This window comes from Rhineura floridana, chromosome 1 (assembly GCF_030035675.1).
Source record: "Rhineura floridana isolate rRhiFlo1 chromosome 1, rRhiFlo1.hap2, whole genome shotgun sequence".
In the NCBI taxonomy this organism is placed as follows: Eukaryota; Metazoa; Chordata; class Lepidosauria; order Squamata; family Rhineuridae; genus Rhineura; species Rhineura floridana.
This window is the reverse complement of record NC_084480.1, coordinates 91,924,826-91,949,382: the sequence shown is the minus strand read 5'-3', so window position 1 is coordinate 91,949,382 and position 24,557 is coordinate 91,924,826. Positions and strand designations below refer to the sequence as shown.

At 44.3% G+C, this 24,557-nt stretch overlaps 1 protein-coding gene across 1 annotated transcript in view; it reads right to left on the bottom strand.

The window, feature by feature from the left end:
* CNTNAP4 (contactin associated protein family member 4) overlaps nt 1–24,557 on the bottom strand; it is a 466,116-nt gene that overhangs the window by 110,779 nt on the left and 330,780 nt on the right. The window contains exons 10-12 of the mRNA XM_061626204.1: nt 20,672–20,843; nt 7,656–7,762; nt 6,048–6,167 (exon numbers count right to left, since the gene is read on the bottom strand). Of these exons, the coding sequence (XP_061482188.1) occupies nt 6,048–6,167; nt 7,656–7,762; nt 20,672–20,843 (399 nt within the window). The remainder of the gene's footprint in view (nt 1–6,047; nt 6,168–7,655; nt 7,763–20,671; nt 20,844–24,557) is intronic.

The following is a 24,557-nucleotide window of genomic DNA, read 5'->3' as shown; positions in this document are numbered from 1 at the left end:
GTCTGAAGTCGATACATCTAGGAAAAGATGAGAGAAACACAAGACCATTTTGCTACATTGATGATGTTTTAGCAAGTAACATCAACTTAATCATCAGCCGCATTCTCTCTGACAATTTCTACTACAGTAAGGCCCCACTTATACGGCAGGTTAGGGACCAGGCCCCCGCCGTAAAGCAGAAATCACCGTAAAGCGGAACCCATTGACTATAATGGGTCACGCCGCGCAAAAATGCCACAAAATGCCAAAAATCTGCAAAATCGGTTTAAAACGGGGAATTTCCCCAATTGAAAGCCGCCGCATCAGCGGAACACGGTAAAGCGGAATGCTGTAAAGCGGGGCCCTACTGTATGTTATGTGACTTCATACTATAAGAAATGTGCATCCTTAATTGTGATACTGTCCTTGAGTGCACTATCACAGGCTGGCTCTGCTGTACTCTAATGCAGTTGTTCATGTGCTTCGTGAATGACAAGCAATGTCAACAAGAGCTGCCGATCCTTTATTTGGTTTCATTAGATTATTGCTTCACAGTTTTTTGCCCTGGACATTTAAACCAAGAACATCTGAAAATTGTTATGAATGTGACTGTTGTTCTACCTTGCAAATCAATGTGTGAGCTCTTCATACAAATGTTAAAAAATTTAACTTTGCAATTCCAGATCAAGGAAATACTTTGTTATTGTTATGTGCCTTCAAGTCGATTACGACTTACAGCGACCCTATGAATCAGCAATCTCCAATAACATCTGTTATAAATCATCCTGTTCAGATCTTGTAAATTCAGGTCTTTGGCTTCGTTTATGGAATCAATCCATCTCTTGTCTGGCCTTCCTCTTTTTCTATTCCCTTCTGGTTTTCCAAGCATTATTGTCTTTTCTAGTGAATCAGGTCTTCTCATTATGTGTCCAAAGTATGATAACCTGAGTTTCATCATTTTAGCTTCTAATGATAGCTCTGGTTTAATTTGTTCTGACACCCAATTATTTGTCTTTTTCGTGGTCCATGGTATCTGCAAAACTCTCCTCCAACACATTTCAAATGAGTTGATATTTCGCTTATCCACTTTTTTCACTGTCCAACTTTCACATCTATACATAGAGATCAGGAATACCATAGTCTGAATGATCCTGACTTCAGTGTTCAGTGATACATCTTTGCATTTGAGGACTTTGCGGCCCAGGGGTAAAATAAGACACAGATCCATATGTTGGGTTAAGTAACAGGCCACTTTATTAACCAAATTCATATTAGAATAATTAACCTACAGAGGGGGACTTAAGTATGGGAGCCTGCTGATGAGTCAGGCAAAGCCTGTTTGCAGCTATTTGGGCGACCCAACCCCTGCCGAAGCAAGGGCCTACCAATCTGCCAGACCCTTGCCCCGACCACACCCAGATGGTGCGTAGGGAGGCCAACCTGCATCACTGCCCCCTGGTGCCCTAAACCTCCGGGTGGATGAGTCACGTTGGCCCCAAAGCCGACCCGTATCCTGCCCCCGGACTGTATAGCCCTGAGCTGCAGGCCTCTGGAACCGCCTATCACCTCCAAAGGTGCCTAAAGGTGTCACCTAGCTGCCCTTCACCTTTAACCTTTCCCACACTTCCTCACTAAAGTGACCAATTAAAATATTAACACCAAACAGCCAAATAAACCTATTAACCAAAACACCCGTGCTAACCACAGTGTAGAGAAGGCAAAAGAAACCTGCCGGCAAAGAGCACAAGCAGGCCAAAAATTTCTAGTTGGCCCCAGAGCAACCAAATTAATCACATTGCAGCAGAGAGAGGGTGGGGCAGGCACTGAAGAATTGAAGAGGGTGCGGGGCAGGCGGTGCGGGCTTAAATAGACTTGGTCACCCTGCCCCTGTAGCATGCTGCAGCAGCACCTCACCATTCCCTGGCAATCTCACCCTCTTCCAAGATGGTGGCTCGGGATTCACCCCAGTCCGCAAAGCACGCCCCGCGACCCAGCGAGTCCTGAGTGCAGAGCAGGATTTTCTAGAACTCTCATAGCTGCCCTCCCCCGTCCTAGCCTTCTTCTAATTTCTTGACTATTGTCTCCATTTTGCTTAATGAATGAACCAAGCTATTGATAACCCTTGACAAGTTCAATGTCCTCATTGTCAACTTTAAAGTTGCATAAATCTTCTGTTGTCATTACTTTAGTCTTCTTGATGTTTAGCTGTAGTCCTGCTTTTGTGCTGTCCTCTTTAACTTTCAACAGCATTCGTTTCAAATCATTATTGGTTTCTGCTAGTAGTATGGCATCATCTGCATATCTTAAATTATTGATATTTCTCCCTCCAATTTTCACAACTCCTTCATCTTGGTCCAATCCCACTTTCCATATGATATGTTCTGCATATAGATTAAACAAACAGGGTGATAAATTACACACCTGTCTCATACCCTTTCCAATTGGGAACCAATCGGTTTCTCCATATTCTGTCCTTACAGTAGTCCCTTGTCCAGAGTATAGGTTGTGCATCAGGACAATCAGATGATGTGAAACCTCCATTTCTTTTAAAGCATTCCATAGTTTTTCATGATCTACATAATCAAAGGCTTTGCTGTAATCTAAAAAGCACAGGGTGATTTTCTTCAAAAACTCCTTCGTCCATTCTATTATTCAATGTATGTTTGCAATATGATCTCTGGTACCTCTTCCCTTTCTAAATCCAGCTTGGATACCTGGCATTTCTCACTCCATATATGGTAAGAGCCTTTGTTGTAGAATCTGGAGCATTACTTTACTTGCATGGGATATTAAGGCAATAGTTCGATAATTACTGCATTCCCTGGCTTTCCCTTTCTTTACAATTGAGATATTGGGACATATATTGAACGCTTCCAGTCTGTGGGCCATTGTTTAGTTTTCTGTATTTGTTGACAATTTTTTGTCAAAATTTGGACAGATTCAGTCTCAGTAGCTTATAGCGACTCTATTGGTATGCCATCTGTTCCTGGTGATTTGTTTCTTCCAGGTATTTTAAGAGCAGCTTTCACCTCACATTCTAAAATTTCTAAAATCGACTTGAAGGCACATAACAACAACAAACAATATAAGCAAGTAACATAATACATTCTGCCAATGATATTTCCTCATGCAAGCACAGAATCCACACATGAGAGATCCCCATAGCGTTCTATAGAACCTGGTATCTCCCCCAATCTCCTTGGCATGTGCACAGTCATTGCAGTATGGCAGTTCAGGGGTCTGTGCATGCATCCAATATCCCTTTTTCCTTTGCATAATCATCAGGGATGTAGTTGTTTAGGGGCTCGGGGGGTCTTAGACTCTTTACTTTTTTAGCAGGGTCCCAGCAGTGTCCCTATATCTCCAGCATGCTATGAGCCAATCAGCATGAAAGGCTGATATCCAGGCTGATATATCTGCGGCATGCTATCAGCCAATCAGAAAGCCACTGAAAAGAGGCTTCTAACATGCTTTTTTATCCTTTCCTGCTGATTGAAATCAATCAGAGTGAAAGGAGGTGAGTCAGCCACTGAATAGACTCTTCTGAGTAGCTAACACTTTCCCCTTTCATGCTTATTGGCTCCTAGGAGTGTCTGTTGTTGTTGGAAAAGGCATTTAATAAGGATCTCAATCCCACAGCAAAAAAGTGGAGGGAGGGAGTGTGGCTGTGACTGTGACTAACATGAAGAGACCCTGCACTTCTGAATTTGCCACTACACTACTGATAACCATATCACTATATCCCAGTCCAGATATTTCCCTCTGCTCAGCCTCTAGAAAGCCCATGAACTTATGAGGGCCAATAAACTGAGTCTGAATCCAAGCAAGACAGAGGTGCTGTGGGTTGGTGGTTCCCAAGTTCGGATAGTTGGTCAGTTGCCTGCTTTGGATGGGGTCGTACTCCCTCTCAAAGAACAGGTCCGTAGCCTGGGGGTGCTCCTAGATCCATCTTTGTAGCTAGAGGCCCAGATGACCTCAGTGGCTAGGAGTGCCTTTTACCAACTTAGGCTGGTGAGACAGCTGCGGCCATTTCTGGACCAGGATAGCCTGACCACTGTTGTCCACGCACTGGTAACCTCCAGGCTGGATTACTGTAATGTGCTCTATGTGGGGCTGCCCTTGAGGTTGGTCCGGAAGCTGCAGCTGGTGCAAAATGCAGTGGCGAGACTGCTCACTGGAGCAGGGTATCGCCAACATGTCACACCGCTGCTGAAAGAATTGCACCGGCTGCCCATTTGCTACTGGGCCAAGTTCAAGGTTCTAGTTTTGGTTTACAAAGCCCTATACAGCTCGGGACCAGGATACATGAAAGACCGTCTTACCCCTTATATGCCCAGTCGATCACTGTGCTCTGCAGGTGAGGGCCTCCTGCAGATACCACCTTATCAGGAGGTTCATTCTGCACAATACAGAAAACGGACCTTTACTGTGGGGGCACCTACCCTGTGGAATTCCCTCCCTTTGAATATTAGGCAGGCGCCATCTCTGCTATCTTTTTGGCACCTTTTGAAGACTTTCCTCTTTCAACAAGCCTTTTAAGTTGAGACCTATCCCAGTCTGCATCTGTGTCAGAATTGTTTAGTATATTTTTAATAATATTTTTAACCCTTTTTTAAGGTTGTTTTTTAAAATGTTTTTAATGCTGTTTTGTTTTAATGTATTTTAAGATATGTTTTTATGATGTTTTAAAGTGTTTTAGTGCTTTGTTTGCTGCCCTGGGCTCCTGCTGGGAGGAAGGGCGGGATACAAATTAAATAAATAAATAAATAAACTTATGCCACAGAGAAAGGAGAGAAGAAGCACAACTATGGAAATTGCTCTGCAACACAGGAGCTGCATCTGTGCCGGGGACTACTGTACCCAAAAGGTTAGATCCAATAAACTGTGAATAAGAACAAAAGAGGTGCCAGTGCCTTCCCTTACGTGTTTGCGTAAGAGCTTATACAAGAGTTCATGCTATGTTAAAATAGACAGATTCCTTAGTGCCTGCACAAGCAGAAGGCTATTGCTAGATTTAGTTTTACTTTTCTTTCACAATTCTCTAAGAAGAGGTGAAATCATCCTTCTGTGGGCATAAGACACCTTCAGCATGTGGAAAGGTACCTTTGAGTTTAACCCAATGCTTCCTTTCAGGTTAAATGCCATCATGTACATTATATAAAACAGGCTATTTTTAGTAGAACAAACAAGATTGTTTAATGGCAACATAATACAAACAGCAATACTGAAAGAAACTAGATGAGATCAATATACACAATGAATGCACCTTAAAATTTGAAATTATTCATGTAGAATAATCTTGAGATGCTAGTACTAACAGCAGCTGACATGGAATAGAACCTATTCAAAATAAGGTGTTCCAAAATAATGGAAGAAATTATGGATAAGTGGCTGGATTATGCATAAGTGACCAGATTGTGTTAATTTAAACACTTTTAAATTCCAGTGACTTCATTAGGAAAAATGTAAGCTCACATTTGATTGTCCATTAAAATTAATGGAACCTAAAGATGCTTAACTTTGGCTGATCATGCCATATAATTATATCCCCAAAATAAGATGCACCCAACATTATTAAGCATGCAATTGTAAAAGGCAAATCAATAAAACAAATGCTCCTGAAATGACATAATGAAGACAAGACAGAGAAAGAAATTGCATCAACAGCACTGTCCATAACATTTGAATGTTCAGAAGGAAATCAAATATTTCATAAACTCAATAATCGTTTTCAGTAAGATATTTTTTTCCAATTCCTTTCATACTTGTAGTACTAACTTCTCAAAAATAAAACTTCAGAAAATGAAAGTAGAGCATGCTATAACCCACTTATGTAGAGTGCCACAGAGACGAAAACAAGGTACCCTCATAGTCTGAACCTATTGTTACTGTAATTTTCCTGTCTAATTCATTTTCTATATTCTGAGCTGAAAAGTCACCTTCATGCTGCTTGTACTTTAAACTCACAAGTTCCAAAATAGGTACACTTCCTACTTGATAGATTGTGTTTTCATATAATGAACATGCATGCAGACACAGCCATGAGTTAAGGGAATTTATCACCTTACCTGTCATATTGCAATATACAAGAAATGGCCCCAAGGGGCCACTCCCATCTGAGTCGATATAGTAAAAGCCTGAAGTGTTCCCTCTGTGCTTATAGGCTTCACACGATTGCTCATAAATGGCTGTAAGAGAACATCTTCCATCACAAACATAATGACATTGTTTGCATTTTATTTGGGGCCTGAGCAATTGTTGGGGTGGGGGTTGAAATATACAACATATGATTCAAAGCTGAGGAAAATAGATGAAATCCACACAATAAAAACCTACACCACTCTTGGCATAAGCAAACAGCATTTACTCCTATAAACAGAAACTGACCAAGTAGGTGTTTCTCTCTAGCTCCTAAACAAGAGTTCACAGAGGAAATATCAAGTAGTGGGTGGACAATTTACTACATAACCTAATCATGTCATGTCAAACAAAATGTGTATAATACAAAGAGACTTGCTTTATCTCAAAATCTTGACAAACTGAGCATTAGCCAAGCTGCAGAGCAATCCAAACCCCTGGGGTCTGTCATGTTGGTGTTCCTTTGCTGGCTTCTGGTGGGCTCTGATGAGCTCCACTAGTGGAAGACAATTGCTATGTTTGCCAAAAACATAGGTGGAAGCTGCCACTAGATCCCTGAAATGGGACATTTTTCTGGTGGGAAAGAGGTGGGGAAGGGGTGGAAATGGGATGGCTAAAAATCAACAATGTTAATTTTTTAATGATACTGTATGGTGAAAATTGTTTGCATTTTGATTGCTATTTGCAGTTTGTCAAACTGGAACTTTCCTTCAAAGCAAAAGGAAACTTGTTTATAGAAGGAGAAGGGAGGAGGGAAGGAGGAGGGGAGGGAGACAAATAATAACCAAGAAACCCCGCCACACACACACACACTTTCTAAATTTCTTTATACATGAGAACAATACAGTAGGAGTTCTGAGAACTGAATGAAGCTTTTATCCAAAAATACATCAGAAATACAATTTATCATTGTTATTTTTTTCTCCTATGTTTTTAAGCAATTAGTTCTTATGATAGAAACCAGATTGAAAGCTTTAGTAGGTAAAAATGTACTTTTATACTCAATAGAAAATTTAACATGGATAATAGGGATGCTTGTGGAATGTGGTTCCTCTGAATTCCCGTGTGAGCTAACCTGAGAAGCACCTCAAGGACAAATATACAAATCAAAGTATAATTATTCTCCAGATCTTGCATTTCTCCAAATTCGTGATACAGTACTTGGCTTAAACAACACACCAGAATGCATTTTTAAATGAGAAATTTAGGATAAAATGTGTTTAGAAATGCATACAGTGAGATAAAACATGCATTTAAACATATTTTGTGATAAATTTAATTTAATTTAAATGTGGATTTTCATAGAAATTATTCTAAAAAACAACACAACCCCCCCAGATTATTCTAAAAAACAACACAACCCCCCCATCAACCAGCTCAGTGCTGAAATGGGATGGAATGGATTATCTTCACAATTTCCCTAAAATGGAAGGCTGTGTGCATTCCACAAAGAATCAAGCAAACAAAAAACTTTTCAATTAAGTATTCCTCCTCTAAAATAGAGTTTTGAAAAGTACAATAAAGTATCTAAGACTTACAGTAATGACATGTAGCCCCCATGTAACCAGTGTTTGCACAGTTGCAATAGAAACTATTCCAGGACTGTGAGCATTCACCACCATGTTCACAGTAATTGGGCAGACATCTGTAAGGAAAAAAAGAAACATGTAAGCATTTTAAATGTAATTATAGAGAAGTTACAGTCAGCAGATAGGTAGATCTCTCCAAGATAAAGAAGAATACACTAGGCAGTGCCCTCCAAGTTATAATGAGTGGGTCTTACTGTTCCTAATTCTCACAGAAGCCTACTGGGATAATTGGCTCAGGTAGGTTTTGTTGGTGGGTCCATATCAGGTGTTTAGAAGGAGTCTTAGAAAAGAGGGACAAGGGTGATGCCACGGCAATTTCAGTGATCACAGGTAGAGGGAAATATAGCCATGGGGAGGTGGTGAATTACCACAGAAGGTGAAGGCAAGGCTATCTACGCTTTGTTCTGTGCTCCCACTGCTCTCATGGATGGGTTCCTCATTGCTCATCTGCTGTGCTCATTGGCCTGTGTGTGTTGTTGTTTAACACCAGATTGGTACACAATAAGACCACACTCATCCATGATTTGATCGTGGATGAAGTTGCTGGTTTGGTGTGCATTACCAAGACCTGGGTGGGTGAGCTGGTGAACTGACCCAGCTTTACCCATCTTGATACTTGGTGCAACACCAGCACAGGCAGCAGGGACAGGGGGGAGGAGTTGCTGTGGTCTGCAGAACTCTCACCTCTGTCACCAGAAAACCACTGTTACAATGAGTTAAAATTAAAATGAAATCAAATAATGCAAAATGAAACATGTGCTTGCTTTCTTTGCCTTGTGAAAAATACGGGAGTTTTCCGCTTATCTGCTTCTTTAGCAATTAAAGATGTTATTCCCAGCTTGTAGAACCAAAGGTCAAGGACAGAGGAAGTTTGGGATGAGAACAGAGAAGTGGACCAGAATAGACAGATGCTGAGAAATTAAACAATGATGTATTCTTGATTAGCTATGCATTTCTGATATTATGTATGTGACGCATCTATAGCCTATAAATATGATGACTGTCAGCTATTCGGGAGAGTCACTTGATTGTGGCCCTCCCTTTGCAAAGGTATATTAAAGGCACACATTTACTGTTGTCTGGTCTCGTCTCCATTCCTTATTGGTATCCCAAGGAATTGAGAGCCTTTATCAGTCAGGCCTCCATCCAAGCCTGGTTCATTTGTAACAAAAACTGGCGTATCCAAGCCAGGAGGGTCCCTTTGGACGACCTCTGCTGTCTCGTACAGAGCCGCAGAGATTGGATGAGAGTGCTCCAGGCATCTTGGCCTGCATCCAGGACTGCAGGGAGCCAGCCGAGACACCAGAGCATCGTCAACGGATCTCCAGAAAATTGAGACCAGAATCTTCTGATTGCCAGCGCAAGCAGGTCAGACAGGACACCAGAAGACAGGTGAGAATAAATCGAACCTTGGAGGGGAGTGCTGAGTGTGTGGGTGTGACTGAGAAGAGGCATATCCACAGTGGTAATTACCTCGAAGTAAGAGTGGAGTTCCAGTACCGTGTTTCCTTTCTCCCGCGAGGGAAAAGGCCGGGAAAAGAACGAAGCGACTGTCGCGAGTGTTGTTGTGCCCTAACAGTCCTCTTTAGAGCCCCCAGGATGGGAGGAGCTGGTTCCAAGGCCAGGAACAAGAGGCTAGGGAAGAGTCAACAACAGGACACCCCACTGCAGCTTGTCCTCAACCAGTTCGATATCATACAGGCAGAGACCCAATACCCATTAGAAAGGGACAAGTTAATATTCTATTGCCAACGGCTATGGCCCACCTTGGGAACAGGGTGGCCGCCAGAAGGCACCTTTAAGTTCCAAGCAATAGTTAAAGTCTTAAAAGTGCTCACAGACCAAAAACAGCATGACTCCATCCAGTATGCCATGATGTGGCAAGAATTGGACTGAGATCCGCCCTCTCCAATCATGATGAGAGTCATGATGCAAAGAGGCCCCATTTCTAGGCCAGTCAAACCAGTACTGCCACAAACAGGGGACGATGAAGCCTTGCCCATCACCCCTCCATCATATCGACAGCCACCACCGTATAGACAACCACCGAATGACCAAAGACCATGGCCTACCAGTCCACCGACAGCTCCTCCACCGCTTATACATCTAGACAGGCCTCTAAGCACGCCACCCAGTCTACCACCACCATTGCAACCCAGCCCTGCTGTGGCAACCCCTGTTATGATGACCCCAACATGCTCTCCATACCCCCCAATATCTCCAGGAAGTAATCCCTTTCTACCTCAGTCATCCCCATCTTCATCAAGCTCAGTGTTAGAAGACCTTCCAGATTGCCCCTCATGTCAAAAGAAGAATGGCCCTACCCTTTTTCATAGATATCTGCATGAAGTTCGCCAAAGTCCGGCAACCACCCCTCAGGAAAAAGTCTTTAAAGAACAATGACTGAACCTGTTGGATCAGGCAGTTGAAGCGGCCATCGTAAAAAGAGAGGACCACAGAGAGCATAGGAGCGGCAATAGTTACCTCCAGGCCCCCATGCGAGAAGTCCTTGATGGACAAGGGGGTACAGCATATGTTTATGTCCCTTTCACAACTTCTGATTTGTTTAATTGGAAAAACCAAACACCCCCTTTGAGAGAAGACCCTGGGAAAGCGTATGATCTGTGGCAGTCAATATTTATCAGTCATCACCCCAGCTGGGCAGATATCCAAACATTGATGAACATTCTGTTAACCTCTGAAGAGAAAAGTCTAGTTATGGGACAGGCCCGCAGACAGGCTGAGTTAGACAGAGCAGCAGCAGGAATTAATGCACAGCCCCTTGCCCTTATCCTACCACAAAGAGACCTAGGTTGGGATGCAGCACCCGGTGGCAGCACTGAAATTGAAAACTACCAGCGTCTCATTCTTCATGGGCTGCAGAACGCAATCCCCAAGCCCACCAACATGGCCAAGTTATATGAAGTCAGACAAGGCAAAGATGAAGATCCCTCCTCTTTCCTTGTGCGACTACAGGACACTATGAGGAAATATACCCCCCTTGACCCAACTGGTGCTGACAATCAGAGACTTTTAGTTACACTCTTCATAGGACAAAGCGCCCAAGATATTAGGAAGAAGTTGCAGAAGGTTGAGGGAGCTATGGGAATGAATATGAGTCAATTAATGGACATTGCTTACAAAGTGTTTGTGAATAGAGATGAGAGAGAGAAGAGAGAGGATCAGCGTATGTTTAAAAGACAGTGTGCGGTAATGGCCGCTGCCTTGCAAGGAGATGGGAATAAGAAAAGAGGAGAAGAAGGTAGAGGACAACGCCCCAGAAGAAGGCTGGATAAGGATCAGTGTGCCAAGTGTCTTAAAAAGGGACACTGGGCCAAAGATTGCAAAAATGAAGAAAGACAAAGACCCATAGCCCCCCTCCTTCCAGCTTTTGCTGAAGAAGATTCTGAATGAAGGTGGTCGGGCATGCAAGGTAGTGATCCGGGAGAGCCGCTTATTCCCATAACAGTGGCCAATCAAAAGTTAACAGCCCTTGTTGACACCGGAGCTACCTACTCCATGCTTCCAGGGGCAGCACCCCACCTCTTAAGCCCCAATTACAGAACCATTTTAGGAGTAACGGGGGATAAGCAAAGATTACCCCTAACAAAAGCAATAGGAATACGAGCAGGAAGGCAAGTCTTTAAACATCGCTTCCTTGTTTCAGAACAATGCCCCCTACCCATCTTAGGCAGGGATGTCTTGGCAAAGTTGCAAGCCACCATCTCTTTTAAGAAACGCTGTCTTGTTGTTACCATTCCTAAGGAAATGGAAGCTGCATACCAGATGGCAATCTTATACCAGAAAGATGAGCGCCCCATTTATGATGATGTAAGAAGAAATAAGAATATAAACCCTACAGTGTGGGCTGCAGAAGGGAACCCAGCCAGAGCTAAATTTGCTGAGCCAGTGAAGGTCCGGCTAAAGCCAGGAACAAAGCCCACCCCTGTTAAACAGTTTCCATTAAGAAGAGACGTGTGGGAAGGTCTCACTGTGCTCATACAGCAGTTTCTTAAAGACAAATGGATACGTCCGGCCACATCTCCCCATAACACTCCCATATTTGGAATTAAGAAGCCAGGCCAGCCAGGCAAATACAGGTTCCTACAAGACTTGTGAATTATCAACAAGCAAGTACAAAAGGACATCCCTGTAGTTCCAAATCCGCATACACTCCTCTCTGGAGTCCCAGCTGAGGCGGCAGTGTTCACTGTGATAGACTTAAAAGATGCCTTTTTCAGCATTCCCATACACCCTGAGAGCCAAGATTTGTTTGCCTTCACCTGGGAGAACCCCCAAACAGGCCAAGCCTCCCAAATGACCTGGGCCGTGCTGCCCCAAGGATATGTCGGAAGCCCCTCGGAATTTACTAAGGCCTTGCAAAAAGACTTAGAGGAATGGCACTAGCAGCCAAAGGAGACTGTCCTTTTGGTTTATGTGGATGACCTTTTGATCTGTAGCCCAGATAGGCCTTCCTGTGAGCAGGACTCCGTCTCATTGCTCAACCATTTGGCTGAAAAAGGGTATCGCGCCAGCCCCCAGAAAATACAGTGGTGCCAAGATGAAGTTAAATACCTAGGATATAAAATATCCCACCATGGCAGAATGTTGTCTCCTGAGCGAAAGGAAGCAATTTGCAGCCTGGACCCTCCTAGGAATGTAAAAGAGTTACGCACAGTATTAGGACTGTTTGGCTTCTGTAGGCCATGGATTCCTGAGTACGCCAGGATAGTGCTGCCTCTTTATAAAGCATTGGAAACTGAACAATTAAAAGAGGTTTGGCATTGGACCAAAGAGCAACAGCATGCCTTCCAAACGCTTAAGACCTTGTTAACCCAAGCGCCTGTGCTTGCATTGCCAGATGGCAACAAACCATACCGCCTTTATATCTCAGAAAATAAAGGAGTGGCAGCCGGAGTGTTAACACAGAAGTGGGGGCCCAAACAGAGACCTGTAGGATACTATTCCTCAAAATTAGATCCTGTAGCCCAAGGATGGCCTGCTTGTTTAAGAATCCTGGCAGCCGCCTCCATTCTGCTTAAGAAAGCTGATAAAATTATGGTCGGAAGCCCAGTCGAAGTTCTAGGGCCACATGACCTGAGGAAAATAATGGGAGCTGATGCAGCCCGAGTCTTAAGCCCCAGCCGGCTAACCATGTTTGAACAACAGCTTCTTGGGAGGCAGGGAATCACCCTTAGCACCTGCAATACGTTAAACCCTGCAACCCTGATGCCCCAACCAGGACAACTGTTGCATAATTGCGAACATGCCCTTGAAATCGCCACCAAGCCCCGAGATGTCCTCTCTGACCTGCCACTCCCTGATGCCCGTGAAGTTTTCATTGATGGCAGTAGCAGAGTAGTGGAAGGCCACAGAAGAACAGGATTTGCCATAGTCGAAGGGAGCCAAATATTATCCAGTGGAAGATTGCCAGATAGCTATTCTGCACAACAAGCTGAATTAACTGCGCTTGAAAAAGCTCTCTCTCTGTTTAAGGGACAGAGGGTCAATATATATACAGACAGTAAATACGCTTTCAATACGATTTACGCTTTTGCAATGATATGGAAAGAGAGGGGTTTCATAAATAGTGTGGGAAAAACCATTGAAAACTTGGACATTGTTAAGAGACTTTTAAAAGCAGTCACCCTTCCTCAACAAGTGGCTGTAATGCATATTTTCGCACATGGCAGAGAAAAGGAAAAGAGATTAAGAGAAGGGAATGATTTGGCCGATAAAGCGGCAAAGGAAGCAGCCCTTTCTGAAAGAAATTCCATAGTTGCTCTCCAGTTTACCCCTCTGAATGCTCTGAAGCCTCATTACTCACCCGTAGAAGCAGAGGATGCTGCCGCTAAAGGAGCATCTCTGACACCGGAAGGGTGGTGGAAGCTGCTAATGGGACAGGTTATAGTGCCACGACCCCTTCTGAGACAGGTTGTACTGGCAGCACATCAGAATACGCACCTGGGAGGAAGCGCCTTAGGAGATTTATTGGTCAGGCAAATAATGGCACTGGGACTTTATGTTGAAACGGCATGAGCAGCAGCGCAATGCTCCACATGTGCAGCCACAAATCAAAAAGGGCCAACCGCGCCTGTACCAATGGGAGGCCGCCCTTGGGCTTATTACCCATTCCAGAGACTCCAGATTGACTTTTCAGAACTTCCTAGGAAGAATGGGTACAAGTATCTTCTTGTAATAGTAGATCAGCTGTCTGGCTGGATAGAGGCCTACCCCACAAGGCAAGCCACTGCGGCGGTAGTGGCTAAGATACTGTTGAAAGAAATTTTCCCTCGATATTCTCTTCCTGAAACAATAGACTCTGACAGAGGACCCCACTTTGTTTCTAAAGTGGTTCAACAGCTTCAACAGCCCCTTGGATTTAAATGGCGCCTTCATATGGCCTGGAGGCCACAGTCAGCTGGGCAGGTAGAGAGAGCTAACAGGTCCTTGAAGGCCACGTTAACCAAGCTTTGCCAAGAGACTGGACAAAATTGGGTAAGCGCCCTACCCATGGCATTGACAATTTTCCGTTGTACTCCCAGAGGACAGACTAAGTTGACCCCATTTGAAGTTTTATTTGGGAGACCGCCAGTGCTGGCAGCTCTCAAGACCCAGCCTCTTGAAATAAATCAAATAGTGGGAGATGCTGTGATCAAAGAATATGTTATTGCCCTGCAGTCTGTTCTTTCCAAACTCTATAGATACTCTCAGGAGTTCCAGAGATTACCATTGGACGCCGCTATTCACCCTTTCAGACCAGGTCACTGGGTCCGGATCAAGACGTGGAAGAAGGAGACCCTCCGGCCCGAGTGGAGCCAACCGGTCCAGGTGCTGTTAACAACGGATGCAGTGCTAAAGATTGACGGGAAGGCCAAGTGGATCCACCACACCAGAGTCAAGAAAGCATCGGCACCTATCGAGGTGCAGGAGCCAGGGACGGGAATAGCCAAGGATTCCCCAACAGGTGAGGGACGGAGGAAGACCCCTGAAGAAAAGTGGCTTTCGCAGACAGTCCCCGGTCTGAGCCTGAAACTACGTCTCCGCAGAGTGCCCCAGACTTAGTTATTAGCCCCACAGCACACAATATAGTTAACCCATATTACATATGCATAGCCATAATTATAGCATGTATGGTTTTTATTATGTTGCTTTATCTTGCATTCTATTTCTGGCATGGACACGCCCCTTGACCAGGAATGGGTCCCTGTCACAAACTAACACCTTCCTTAAGTTGGTGCAGGATGTAGTTACCCAGTTCCAACTCACCAGCTGTTGGGTGTGTGCCCCTTTGCAGGTACAACACAGCCAGATTCCACTATACCCTCTTCCGCTCACCATACTCGAATTGGCTGTAGACCATCCAGCACACAATCAGACTTGGCCACAAAGGGATCAGGTGCAAGTTAAGAAAAGGAAAGGATTGTGGTGTTGGGAAAACAATTACGGAACAGGGCCCTGGTTAGGGTATTCCTCTTGTTTTTATACACATAAAAGAGGCCCATGGCAAAAGTGGCCAGCAGGAATCCCTTGCCTTGATTTACAGTATAATAATACCCACATAAACAACACCAGATGTAATTGCACACCACAAGGCATGAAGTACACGTTCCAGAAAAAAAACCCTTGTCATTGTGGCCACACAGGATTAGACAACTATTGGCAATGGTATGGTTTAACCTTATGTCGTGCTAACAGCTGGACCACCAACATTCCAGACCAAACCACTATGCTTAGATGGTACAAAGGAGATCAGCCCCAAGCTTGGTCTGAAGTGTACATAGCTTCCGACTCTTGGTATGCCAAAGATCGGAAGGGAAGAGGGATAGAAACCTGCATGCCTGCAGCCCCAGGAGTAACTAGATGCAATGCTAGTGGCCCTATATACACTGAGCCATTGTTCATGAGCTGGTACTTCACCCCACAGCATGGTTTTCAGTCTCATTTGAATGGAACCATGCAAGCCCATCATTCACAGATATGGGCCTCGGGCAAATGTGCACTTAAACATCACTGGTTTGTCTGTGGAACTACTACATATACATGCTTGCCCCCTGACTGGAGAGGAAGCTGTTATGTGGCCTACTTAATACCTAATATCAACGTTAAACCCAAAGGGCAACATATCTTCAGACCCTTATACACCAATACCAGAGACAAAAGGCATGCCTTGCATGCTGGAGACCATAACTGGGGAAGTAAGGTTTGGACCCCCCAAGATTTGATTGATGAGTACAAACCACTGACATGGAGCTCTATTGGGATCGTTGGAGCGAGATCCATGACAAATGGCCTGCTAAGATTGGAAGCTGTAGTAGAAGTAGTTACTAATGCTACTGGCGAAGCAATACGCACCTTAACGCAGGAAACTGAGCAAATACGTAAGAGATTGGTCATACACCAACAGGGCCTTGATCTACTCCTCGCCAGCTCAGGTGGGCTCTGCGCTACCTTAAACACTAGCAGTGAGTGCTGTGTTGAAATTGGAGATGAATCACAGGTAATTAATCAATTAGTAGATCATGCAGAAATGACAGCGTATGTGGGTAATCAGCAGTGGAAGGGCCTAAGTTGGGACTGGCTTACTAGCTGGTTGCCAAACTGGGCCTGGCTGAAACATCTCTTTGTTATTGGCTGCATTGTGTTCCTCATCCTCATATGTTTACCATGTATCATATCCTGTGTATCTGGCATGCTTATTCGAGTCATGAAAAGAAAGGGCCAGCTGATGATGTATCAGCAGCTAGCATTAAATGAGATACAGGAAGAGTACACTGAAATGTCACCATCTCATGAGGAGGTATGGAATCATACTGTCTATGCTCCCCAAACAGTTCTGGCCGGAGAGGAAAATGTCTATGCTACAATTGATAATTAAGAAGATACTTTCTCACTTTTTGAAATTAAGAAAGTATCTGAGGGGCAAATGTTACAATGAGTTAAAATTAAAATGAAATCAAATAATGCAAAATGAAACATGTGCTTGCTTTCTTTGCCTTGTGAAAAATACGGGAGTTTTCCGCTTATCTGCTTCTTTAGCAATTAAAGATGTTATTCCCAGCTTGTAGAACCAAAGGTCAAGGACAGAGGAAGTTTGGGATGAGAACAGAGAAGTGGACCAGAATAGACAGATGCTGAGAAATTAAACAATGATGTATTCTTGATTAGCTATGCATTTCTGATATTATGTATGTGACGCATCTACAGCCTATAAATATGATGACTGTCAGCTATTCGGGAGAGTCACTTGATTGTGGCCCTCCCTTTGCAAAGGTATATTAAAGGCACACATTTACTGTTGTCTGGTCTCGTCTCCATTCCTTATTGGTATCCCAAGGAACTGAGAGCTTTTATCAGTCAGGCCTCCATCCAAGCCTGGTTCATTTGTAACAACTCCGTCTTGGAGCTGGCTGTGAGGGCCTGCACTTGGTGTCGGGCCAAGGAGACAGTAAACTAGTGTTGCTGCTAGTGTACCATCCACCCTGCTGCCTGGCAGCTTCTCTGATTGAGCTGGTGGAGGCCGTCTTGGCTGTGGTGTTGGAGGAGCCCAGAAAAATAGTCCTGGGTGATTTCAATGTCCATGCTGAGGCTGCCTTTAGTGTTCCGGCTTGGGACATCATGGCCTCCATGACAACCATGGGGCTGTCTCAAATTGTCACTGGCCTGACACATAGGGCAGGGCATACCCTTTGACTTGGTTTTTGCTCCATATGGAGGAAGGGGTGGTCCAGAGATAGGGGGGTGGATGTCACCCCATTGTCATATTCAGACCACTTCCTAGTAAAGTTTAGACTTATGGCTCCGATCCTTTCCTGCAGGGGTGGTGGACAGATTAAGATGGTCCACCCCCAGAAACTAATGGAATCCACTGGATTCCTGAATGCCCTGGGGGAGTTCCCAGTAGGTAGAGCAGGTGACCCTGTTGTAGCACTTGTCACACTGTGGAACAGCGAGATACATTGGGCTCTTGACACGGTTGCCCCCAAGCACCCTCTCCAGCATTGTGGAGCCCAGTTTGCACCTTGGTACACCAGTGAGTTAAGGGCAATGAAACAGGCAGGACGATGGCTACAGTGCAAGTGGCAAAAGAAATGGTGTGAGGCTGATAAAGCACAAGTAAAACATCATAACTGTGTCTACTGTGTGGTGATGAGGGCGGCAAAGAAGGCCCACTTCTCTGCCTCCATCACATCCTCAAATAGCCATCCAGTAAAGCTTTTCTGGATTGTCAGGGATCTGTTGACATCAACTCCAGGAAATGGAGTTTTAGACCATTCGGAGGCCCACTGTGAATTGTTTGCAAGGCACTTTGAGGGTAAAGTTGCTCTCCTCTGTAGCAGTTCAGATGCCCAATCCACATCTACTGTACTCCTCAATGAGGTGTCCAGTGCAATTTCTGCTTCAAATTCTTGGAACGGTTTCAGTTGATGAAGCCTGATGATGTAGACAAGGTGCTTGCGATGATGCAGCCAGCAACGTGTCCTCTCGACCCTTGCTCTTCTTGGCTTATTAAAGCTTACCAAGGGGGTTTGCCTAAGTGGATCCAGGGTGTGGTCAATGCATCATTGCAGGAGGAAGTGGTTCCATCCACCCTAAAAGAGGCAGTGATCTGACAGCTCCTGAAAAAGCCCACCCTGGACCCATTGGTCTGTGACAATTACCGACTGGTCGCAAATACCCCCTTCTTAGGGAAGGTGATTGAGAGGGTTGTGGCGCAGCAATTGGAAGTACTCTTGGATGAAACAGATTATCTTGACCTATCCTAGTCTGGGTTCATACCTGGTTATGAGATTGAATTGGCCTTGGTCGCCCTGATGGATGACCTTTATTGGGAGAAGGACAGGGGGACTGAGACCCTGTTATTCTTACTTGATCTCTCAGTGGCTCTTGATACCATTGACCATGGCATCCTTCTGGGAAGACTTGGTGAGATGGGTATTGGAGGCACTGTTTTAGAGTAGTTCCGATCCTATCTCCAAGGTCGTTTTCAGAGAATAGCATTGGGTGATTGTCTTTTGGCTCCCTGGCAGTTGTGCTGTGGGGTGCTGCAGGGTACCATCTTGTCTCCCATGCTGTTTAACATTTATATGAAGTTCTTGGGAGCAGTCATCAGGAGCTTTGAGGCAAGGTGTCAGCAGTATGCTGATGATACCTACCTCTATTTCTCTATAACATCTGAATCAGGAGAGACTGTGCAAACCCTGCACCACTGCCTGGACTCGGAGGTGGGCTGGATGAGGGCCAGTAAACTGAGTCTGAATCCTAGCAAGATGGAGACGCTGTGGGTTGGTGGTTCCTGAGTTCAGATAATTGGTCAGTTGCCTTCTTTGGATGGGGTTGTACTCCCTCTGAAAGAGCAGGTCCGTAGTCTGGGGGTGCTCCTGGATCCATCTGTGTCGCTAGAGGCCTAGATGACCTCAGTGGCTAGGAGTGCCTTTTACCAGCTTCGGCTGGCAAGACACCTGTGGCCGTTTCTGGACAGGGATAGCCTGACCGCTGTTGTCCATGCACTGGTAACCTCTAGGCTCAATTACCGTAATCTGCTCTATGTGGGGCTGCCCTTGAGGTTGGTCCAGAAGCTGCAGCTGGTGCAAAATGCAGCAGGGAGACTGCTCACTGGGGCAGGGTATCGCCAACATGTCACCCCACTGTTGAAAGAATTGCACTGGCTGCCCATTTGCTACCAGGTCAAGTTCAAGGTTCTAGTTTTGATTTACAAAGCTCTGTAAAGCTTGGGACCAGGATACCTGAAAGACTGTCATATCTCTTATATACCCAGTCAATCACTGCGCTCTGCAGGTGAGGGCCTCCTGCAAATACCATCTTATCAGGAGGTCCGTTCTGCACAGCATAGGAAATGGACCTTTAGTGTGGCAGCACCTACCCTGTGGAATTCCCTCCCCTTAAATATTATCTGTTATCTTTTTGGTGCCTATTGATGACCTTCCTCCTTCAACAAGCTTTTTAAGTTGAGACCTTATCCCACTCTGTGTCTGTGTTGGAATTGCTTTTTAATATGTTTTTAAACCCTTTTTTTTTAAAAAAAAAAAGATGTCTTGAAAGCTTTTAAAAATGTTTTTAAAGATGTTTTGTTTTAATGTATTTTTAAGTCTGTTTTTATGATGTTTTAAAGTGTTTTTAGTGTTTTTGTTTGCCGCCCTGGGCTCCTGCTGGGAGGAAGGGTGGGATAGAAATCAAATAATAAATAAATAAATAAATATAATAGTAGGAGCTAATATATACCAAGTAACAGTTGTGATATCTGATTCCACTTAACACTTTTTGTTTCAAATTGCACATGATAAATTAATTTTATTCTACTTATCTTTATATATGTGTGTGTGTGTTTTTGTGTGTGACCTGTGGGGTGGAGGAGGGGGAGCTTTGGTGATGGTAGGTGGGGTTGGCAAGCAAAGCAAGCAAGGGTAGTAGCCCCTAGTTTAAAATATTTCTTAACCACCATCATAAAATTTCAGGGCACTGAAGAACAGGGTAAAATTGGACCCTCTTCAGATCATTACAGCTTTTGATACTTTAACACATCCCTACTGTGTGCAGGGGAAGCACCCGAGATCAGCACAACAGCAGGGAAGGCTTTTGTGAGAATTTCTAGGCCCCATATGCACTATACATTTAAAGGAGTATTATGCCAGTTTAAACAGTCATGGCTTCCCTCCAAGAATTCTGGGAATGGAAGTTTGTTAAGGGTGCTGAGAGTTGTTAGGAGACCCCTATTCCTCTCACAGAGGTACAATTATCAGAGTAGTTTAACAATCAATGCTTTAATCAATCCTTCTTTCCAGGGAGCTCTGGACATTTAGGTGCTGCCAGGCTAACACCCCATCTGGCCAACTCATGTGAGAAATAAAGTCCAGAAAGGACAGCAATTTGAAAAGACCTAAGCATTTTAGCATTAGCAGCATTCAAAGATAATCCAGTCCACTGAGAAGTAAAAACTCTATTACCTGTCTGTAATGCCACACAAATCTATCTGAAGGTCACTGAAATTTCCTACTGAGTTTTGTTGAACTGAAATTAAATCCACTGCTTTGTTATCAACAGAAATTAGTTTCATACATCCAAGGAAGCCACCAATTGGATTTTTACATTCTGAGCTGTTGACATTGGCAGGACATCCTGGAAAAATAAGACATAAAAAAGAGTTAACTAGGAAAACAAATAGTTCTCTAAAGCAGAGATGGACAACCTGCAACCCTTAGCCTAACTTCATCCAGGTGGCAAGATGGGGGAATGGAAGGGAAACGGTGTGGCTGAAAGAGAGAGAAAAGGCATGGCCCCACCCACTGCTAATATGTGACCCCTAATTGACCCTGAGGGAATATGGCCCTAAGGTTGCCTGCCCCTGCTGTAGAGCAGCAAATACATTTTATTTTATTTTATTGAAATTCCAGAGCAGAATAAAAATTATTAATTAATTGACTTGTGAAACAGTATGAAGTAAGAAGAGCCCTGCTGGTTCAGATAAAAGATCCATCTAGTTCTGTTCTCATAGAGGCCAACCAGATGCCCATGGGATGTCCCAAACGAGGACATGGGTAAATAGCCCCTTTCCCCACTTGTGATTCTCTGCCATTTATATTCAGAGGCACACTGCCTTCAACATTGGAGGTTGGAATGGAAGAGAATTATCTCACTGATAAGTTTTGTATAAAGTCCAACTATGGTATTCATGTTTAGTTACAACTAACAAGAATTAGTTGAAATTACTAGTCATTAGAAAGTTACAGAATGATAGTTCTCACAATAACAGCCCTTAGTATGGCTGGCAGGAGCTCCAAATCTCTCGGCAGTCCCCCGTCACTAAAACTCCTGGAGTGTCACTCTTCTGATTTTTCAGGGAATCATATTAGGGTCACAGTTCTACTTCTTCACCACAGAGGCAACACCACAGAGTTACACAAGATGTTTCAATGATCTGCCCTTGTGCAGCAGAGTTTAGGGCTTCTAAACAGAATTATTAACAAAAGTGTAACCCAGAACTCAAATCTCCCAGGGGTGAGATTAACCTTAGCAGTCATCAGACATAATTGTGGCCAGACAATATTACTGCTGTAACTGGTTAGAGTAGTGGCAAACAACAGGCCCCAGAAACAGCATTTAGTAATGGGATTAATGAGGCATCATGGGCATGCCTCTTCTGGCAGGGGAATGATCTGACCATGAGGCAGCAGATGTTGTACTGCCACTAGGTATATAGCTCAGAACCTAGGTGTACCTGGGAATTTTGTTTAACTTTGCCTGACAATGCTATCAGGAATACATCATAGTAGCACAGTAGTATGCTTTTTACAATGTTTAATTAACAGGGAAAAAAATCTTTTGATGTAACATGCTGGCTCCAAAATGCCAGGAAATGACAGATGTCAAGGGCTATGCCCTTAACAGTTACATTATTTAGACAATAATGATATAGTATGGTATCCTTTCTCATGGTTCATTTCAAATTCCCCACCACCTTGGAACTGAATGGCTGTCAGTGATATAGTGGTAGTAAGTTCCAGATTGCTCTGTTCACTGGAATAGACTCAGGGAGTCTATGCAAATGAAGCTACCATTCCACATCACAAGTGGCAACCACTGGCAACTAATGCCATCCACAGAGAATGGGTTAAACCATTTTCACATGATAAACCACAGAACCAGGGCCAGCCCCAGACATGCCGAGGCCCTTGGGCACCAGCTTGCCCTGGGCCCTGGCACGCATGTGCGCATGCACACATACACATGTGCATGTGCCCAGGGGCAGCCCCAGACACGCTGGAGCCCTTGGGCAAAAGCCTCCCCCAGGCCTCAGCGCTCCCCTTCCACGACTCGTGCACAGTGAGAGCTTTGGGGCTTCACCATTCCCTTCCTTAACTTACCTTGTTCTGCGGTTGTGCATGCAGCGGTGCCCTTAAGAAAGATGGCGGCTGAGGTTTCCCGAAGGAGCTGAAGCCTCTGCAGCCATCTTGGTTCATGGCAGGGATGCGAGCACGCAGCATGCATGAGTGCCATCAGCCAAAATGGCGGCAGAGGCTTCAGCTCCTTAAGAAAACCTCAGCTGCCATCTTTCTTAAGGGCACCGCTGCGTGCGCAACTGCAGAACAAGGTAAGTTAAGGAAGGGAATGGCGGAGCCCCGAAGCTCTCACCCTATGATCTGCGGCAGTGATCCTGCCACGAATCACAGAAGGGGAGCAGAGGGGGCCCCCAGGGGCTCCTGTAGCCTCAGGGGCCCTCGGGCCAGTGCCCCACCTGACCGCACCTTGGAACCGGCCCTGCATAGAACCTTCTGCCCTCCCGATTTTTTATAATGGTAGAATGTGATTCAGTCAATTTACACTTAACAATAGGGTCACAACTGTGACTGTAGTAAAATCTACAATGCAGCCCTTGATTTTTTAATGTAATTGTCATCATTATTCCGTATTTATTTATTTTTACATACTCAGCAAAAGTAATATTTGAACACTATCAAAGTATTAAAATATATAACAGAAATTAAATAAAACAATACAATGTCTAAAAAAAGAAAAGAAAAAAGAATTAGCAGATAGATCATATTGAATCATATTGGTAAGTTTTCATTTTGTCTGTAATACCATGTTCTGTGGCAAAAGTCCTTGGAGAAGTCATCAGTTTGAACTATAAATGCTAATACACAGCATGATAAATTATGCCCTTTACTTCTTTTTTTTCCCTTGGTTTTTCTTACAGGGCAATGCTGCCTCAGGATTGATGTACTAAGACACTACTTTGATTTTAATCAAACAGTGTTGCCTCTTGGGTCATATTTGTCAAAGGACTTGTTGTCTCATAATATTAGCAGGCAATAACTTAAGCCTGCATTCATAATGAAAACAAAATCCTTTTTGACCTAAAGCTGACAAAATAAAAACAGAACACACCTAAGTTGTATAAAACCAGGAAAAAAATTGCACATGACAGATTACAATTACATTGAATGGAAAGCAAAACAAAAACAAGAACTTGTTTTTCAGTACTTGTGTACTGAAATCTTTAAAGACCTGTTTGGTTTAGAGTCTAAACTAACAGATAATATATGTCAGAATAAGGCCCTGGTATTCTAGCATTCACCATTCAAGCATTTACTACTACTACTACTATTTCATTTATTAATCACTTCCATTGAGGCATCCCAAAGTGATTTACAATACAATAATTCCTGCTCTGCACGCTTAGCACAGCCTCAGTGAGCAGGGTGCAGTTGCAGCCTGGGGTTGAAGCCCCACCCACAATCTTGGATACGGGCGGCTTGGTCACATGGGTTTTTAGACATCAAGGCCCATTCAGGCCTGAGGTTTGGTGGTGGTGGTGGCGGTGTGTGTTTAAACAGGGCCTTTCGGCCTTTGCAGCTTGCCCCTCCTTCCCTACTTTGGGGGGCCTGGGCATTCCCTGGTGGGTGGGCCTCAATGAAGGGCCTGAGGTGACCCTCACTGGCAGAGTGGACTAGTCCCCAGTGGTTTTGGCCACAAAAATCCCAGGCCATTGGGCCTTTGATTCTGTTCCAGCCTGCTTGGGGCTTTCAGCAAGGACATTTAGTTTTCAGCTGCTATCATCCTTGTTGCATCCCCCCCTTTTTCCCCTCCCCTCTTCTAGCTATGCCACTAAAGAAGGGAGGAGGAGGGCATAAGGGTAAGGCAGCCAATCCCCCCCAAAATGCCTGCCTCCAGTGCAAGTATCATCTGATGAGGAGGAGCCGTCTTGGGTGGCAATTCTAGCCTGCCTGGATATGCTTGAACAATGCAATATCCAGGCTAAGGCTCCATCCCAACCTCCCCCTAGGTCCCCAACCAGGTCCCAATCTAAGCAAATAAAGGGAATGCTGTTAA